A 5,000-nucleotide genomic window follows, 5' to 3' on the forward strand; every position below is an offset into this window, starting at 1 on the left:
TCCTCCGGGGGAGGCGGGGGTGGGGGTTTCTGCAGCAGCCGCGACGGGGGCCCCCCTCTGCAAGGCGGCTGCCAGCTGCAGCAGAAAACAGATAAACAGCAGCAGCGAATGCAACTGCAGCATACCTACTAAAGCAGCACCAGCAGCGTCAGAAGCAGAAGCAGCAGCAGAAGCAAAAGCAGCAGGAGCTGCAGCAGCAGAAGCAGCAGAAGCAGCAGCAGAAGCAGCAGCAGCAGAAGCAGCAGCAGCAGAAGCAGCAGCAGCAGCAGCATACCAAGTGTATCGGCTCAGGTCCTCAGGAAGCGCCACAATAATGTCTGGATGCTGCAAGAAGTAGCAACGCAGCAGCAGCAGCAACAGCAACACAGCAGCAGCAGCAACACAGCAGCAGCAGCAGAGCAGCAACAGCAGCAAACGCATGCAAAATTAAGAGAAGGCGGCCAAAGAAATAAAATAAAAAGCAGCAAAAAACAACAAATAAAATAAAAATAATACATCAAAACAAACAAACAGACAAAATAAATAAATAAATAAATAAATAAATAAATAAATAAATAAATAAATAAATAAATAAATAAATAGAATAAAGAAGAGAAACAGCAAGAAGCAAATGCAGACAAAATATTAAAAACAAACAAAAACAAACGAACGACCAACGAGCTGCTGCTGTCTCCTAATCAAAAGGAAGGGACAGCAGCAACAGCAGCAGCAGCAGCAGCAGCAGCAGCAGCAGCAGCAGCAGTAATAAAGGGAGACCTGCTGCAGCAAAGAGACAAAGTGCTGCTGCAGTAAAGAGACAAATAACCCAGGAGCATTATGTTTGCTGCTGCTAGCAGCAACGTGTCTTCATGCTGCAGCAGCAAACTGCTGCTGCCTCACCTCTACAACTGTTGTTTGCTGCAGACACTTCTCTAAGGGCAAATCAAAAGGCAGCAAATAGGCGGCTACACGAGAAGCAGCATCTGCTGCTGCTGCTGCTGCTGCTGGCTCATGTGGTGCTGCTGCTGCTGCTGCTGCTGCTGCTGGGGCATCCGGCGGCTGCAACGCGACACCAGCGTGTGCTGCTGTTATAGGCAGCAAAAAGAGAAATCCTTTTTTTGCTGCTGCTGCTCCTCCTGCTGCTTCCGTTGCTGCTGCTGATTCCGCTGCTGCTGGAGTTGCAGTTGCTGTTGCTTCTGCTGCTGCTGCTGTTGCTTCTGCTGCTGCTGTTGCTGCTGCAGGCAGCAACGGTCCAAGGGCCCCACGCTGCAGCAGCTGATTCTCCTTTGGGGTTTCTGCTTCGTCTCCCAATCGCCTCTTAACTCGCTGCTGCCGTTGCTGCTGCTGCTGCAGCAACTTGCTGCAGTGCTGCTGCAGCAACAGCGCATGCTCCTGCAGCGGCTTGTCCTCTCGCAGCATTAAAGACAACCTGCCAGCAGCAGCAGCAGGAAGGCGGAAGCAGACATCCCAGCATATTACCCCTTCAGCTCCTCGCTTCTGCTGCTGCTGTTGCTGCTGTTGCTGCTGCTGTTGCGGCGGCTGCTGCGGCTGCTGCGGCTGCTGCTGCGTCTCCTCATCAGCACTTCCATGCTCCTCATTTGGATGCTGCGACTGCTGCTGCTGCTGCAGGTCGATGCCCTGGGCATCTTCTTGCTGCAGATGCTGCTGCACTTGTTCACTCACTTGCTGCTGCTGCTGCTGCCTGTCTCCTTCTTGATCATCTTCCTGCAGCGCCTGCTGCTGATCCTGCTGCTGCTGCTGCTGCTGCTCGTTCTCCTGCAGCTGCCCTTCCTGTTTCTGCTGCTCCTGCTCTTGCTGCTGCTGCTGCTCTTGCTCCCCCTTCTGGTGCTGCTCTTGCGGCTGCTGCTCTTGCTGCTGCCCTTGCTGCTGCTGCTGCTGCTGCTGCTGCTGCTTGAGCTTATATGCAGATAAGATTCTGCTTCTGTTTTGAAGTCTGCGAGAGTGCGTCGGAGGTAAAAACAAAAAGTCGATGCCCCGCCGCAAACAAATACTCCGCAGCTGAGCCGGGTGAGCCCTGAAACACAAACCCTAAACCCTAAACCCTAAACCCTAAACCCTAAACCCTAAAGGGTATGTAGGCGTTGAGTATCCCTTTTTTTCTGTAGTCTAAACCGCGCTGTTTGCTGCTTTATTAGCTGAGGTATCGTGGCCTTAGGGTTTAGGGTTTAGGGTTTAGGGTTTAGGGTTTAGGGTTTAGGGTTTAGGGTTTACCCTTTTCTGCGTCTGTTTTCAAAGTGAGTTGTTCGTTGTCTCTGTGCTGCTTCGACTGCCTTTGCTGCTGAATCTAAGAAATTTATATCAGCAGCAAATGCTGCAGCACTCATCTCTCTAAGAGACACATACTGCACTCGCAGCGGCACTCGAGCAGCAGGAATAATACCTGCTGCTGCTGCTGCTGCTGCTGCTTCTGAGGGGGATGTTGTTGCTGCTGCTGCAGCGTCGGATGTAGCTGCTGCTGCGCTTGTTGCAGCTGACGAGGCGCTGGAGTTCCCCGATGCAGCAGCAGCAGCAGCTGCTGCTGCTGCTGCTGCTGTTGCTGCTGCTGCTGCTGCTTCTCCCTCTGCATGAGCCTGCAGCGGGTTTTCGCTGCGAGTATGAATAAGGTGCTGCTGCAGCAGCAAATGCTTCCTGTAGCAGCAGAGGCAGCAAGTGCGGATACGGCACTGAGGGCATCGATATGGAGGAGAAGGTTTGCTGCAGATAAAGCACAGTCGCGCTGCTGCTGCCCCTGCTGCTGCTGCTGCTGCTGGTGCTGCTGCTGCTTCTGGTGCTGCTGCAGGCCCTGCTGCTCCGGCAGCAGCAGCAGCAGATAATGCAACTTCTGGAGGACCTGAAGGTGCTGCTGTTGCAACAGAGGGGGGTTGTGCTGCTGCTGCTGCAGATCCTACAGCGAGAGTTGCTGTTCCTGCAGCAGCTGCAGCTACAGCTGTTGCTGCTGCGTTTGGAGCTGCATCACCTGCTGCGGCTGCTGCTGCTGCTGCTGCTGAGAGGACCGGCAGAACAGCCGGGGCCACCGCAGGAGTCGCCATTCACGAGGATTCCTGCTGCTGCTGCTGCTGCTGCTGTTGCTGCTGCTGCTGCGGCTGCGGCTGTTTTTGGTCGTGCTAGTGCAGCTGTTTCAGTTGCTGCTGCAGCAGCAGCTGCTGCTGCTGCTCCTGCAGCTGCAGCAAGCCACAGTCGCTGCTGCCAGACCGGCAAGTGATTTCCTTATTAACAGTCTTGCTGCTGCTGCTGCTGCTGCTGCTAGTTGTGCTGCTGCAATTTCTTGTGGATCTTATGCGCTGCTGCTGTAGCTGCATCAACACCAACAGCAGCAGCAGCAGTAGCAGCGACCACAGCAACAACAGCAGCAGCAGCAGCAGCAGCAGCAGCGCCGCTACCCGTGCAGCGGTAGGTTAGTCTCGAGGCTGTCGAGAAGCCAACCAAACCCTAAACCCTAAACCCTAAACCCTAAACCCTAAACCCTAAACCCTACTTTTAGCCCCCATATCTTGAGCCTAAAGCATTTTAATCTCATTAAAAACAATTCCTTTTTTCGTGTTCGCTTTGCTGCTGCTATTGCTGCAGCAGCAGCAGCAGCAGCAGCAGCTGGAGAAGGCCGAGGGGCCCACAGGCAGCAGCAGCGTCGCCCCACACTTCGAAGATCCACCTGTCTGTACACCTGAAATAGATATTTCTTTTTATATTTCGCTTTAAATAAATTTATTTATCTGAAAAAGAAGCAAAAACTGCTAGCCGCAGCTAAAGCCCTTGCTGAGACCTGCCGTTGTACGGATCCTAGGGTTTAGGGTTTAGGGTTTAGGGTTTAGGGTTTAGGGTTAGAGTATTGTTCTGCTGCTTACTCTCCTTTGGGTGACGCACATATCGATGCCTTCTGCAGCAGAAGCCCCCTCGGGGCCAGCAGCTGCGTCGGCAGCAACAACAGCAGCAGCAGCAGCAGCAACAGCAACTACAGCAGCTGCAGCAGCAGCAGCAGCTGCTGCTGCAGGAGCAACAGGGGGACCGCAGCAGCAGCGAGTAGACCCTAAGGCGCATGCAGATTGGGAGCAGCAGATGCCGCTTCGAAGACAAGAGGGCAGCAGCAGAAGCTGCTGCAGCAGCAGAAGCTGCAGCAGAAATAGCAGCAGCGGCAGCGGCAGCGGCAGCGGCAGCAGCAGCAACGATGACGCTTCAAGTGTATGTACACTTGAGGATGATGAGTCTCAAGAAGAAAGCCCCCCTGCCCGCTGTCTTCTCTGTCCCTTCACCTGCAGCAGCAGCAGCAGCAGCAGCAGCAGCAGCAGGAAGACGACGCCTGCTGCTGTCGTGCTGCAGCACATGCGAGAGGCCCACGGTCTCGACTTAGCAGCAAACACCAATTGGCTGCTCCCCAGAAAGCAGCAGCAGCAGCAGCAGCAGCAGCAGCAGCAGCAGCAGCAGGACCTGCCTCCCCTCAACCACTACACGCGCATTGCATTGGTTTCTTTTCTACGGCAGAAGCAGAAGGAGCACGAGCAGCAGCAGCAGCAGCAGCAGGAGCAGCAGCAGGAGCAGCAGCAGGAGTACAGCACCGTTGTTGAAGCCTTGCGAGGCCTGACTGCTGCTGCTGCTGTTTTTGCTGCACCTGAAGAGCTGCTGCGCGCAGCAGATCCTGAAGACCCTCTACTATGGGATGTAGAAGACTGCAGCAGCGACGAAGAACCTGCTGCTGCTGCTGCAGCGGGTGCTGCTGCTGCTGCTGCTGGAGCAGCAGCAGCGGCAGGTGGAGGGTTTGCTCCTCTTATTACACCCCACAACACAGAAGTATACGAAAGGGTGTTGCAGCATCGCATGGCTGCTGCAGGATCTCCTGCTGCTGCTGCTGCTAGCAGCAGCAGCAGCAACAACAGCAGCAGTAACAGCTACTTCGGCTCAGCACCAACAGCAGCAGCAGCAGCAGCAGACTCAGTGAAGAGAGAAGCAGCAGAAACAGCAGCACCAGCAACAGACTCCATGAAGAGAGAAGCAGCAACAGCAACAGC

At 54.6% G+C, this 5,000-nt stretch overlaps 2 protein-coding genes across 2 annotated transcripts in view; one reads left to right on the forward strand and one right to left on the reverse strand.

Moving 5' to 3' along the window:
* Nucleotides 1-846: 846 nt before the first annotated feature.
* EAH_00055890 (HIT zinc finger domain-containing protein, putative) lies at nt 847-3,029 on the reverse strand (the record flags this gene model as incomplete). Its single annotated transcript, XM_013397614.1, has 2 exons — nt 847-2,014; nt 2,212-3,029. The coding sequence occupies 2 exons, from the start codon at nt 3,027-3,029 to the stop codon at nt 847-849; spliced, it is 1,986 nt and encodes a 661-aa protein (XP_013253068.1).
* A 247-nt stretch (nt 3,030-3,276) lies between these two features.
* EAH_00055900 (hypothetical protein, conserved) overlaps nt 3,277-5,000 on the forward strand; it is a gene marked incomplete at both ends in the record, with an annotated part of 4,065 nt that continues 2,341 nt past the window's right edge. The window contains 2 exons of the mRNA XM_013397615.1: nt 3,277-3,390; nt 3,823-5,000. The exon at nt 3,823-5,000 is cut by the window's right edge and continues 155 nt beyond it. Of these exons, the coding sequence (XP_013253069.1) occupies nt 3,277-3,390; nt 3,823-5,000 (1,292 nt within the window). The remainder of the gene's footprint in view (nt 3,391-3,822) is intronic.

This window comes from Eimeria acervulina, genomic scaffold (genome assembly GCF_000499425.1).
Source record: "Eimeria acervulina Houghton genomic scaffold, Eah_scaff1126, whole genome shotgun sequence".
Lineage (NCBI taxonomy): Eukaryota > Apicomplexa > Conoidasida > Eucoccidiorida > Eimeriidae > Eimeria > Eimeria acervulina.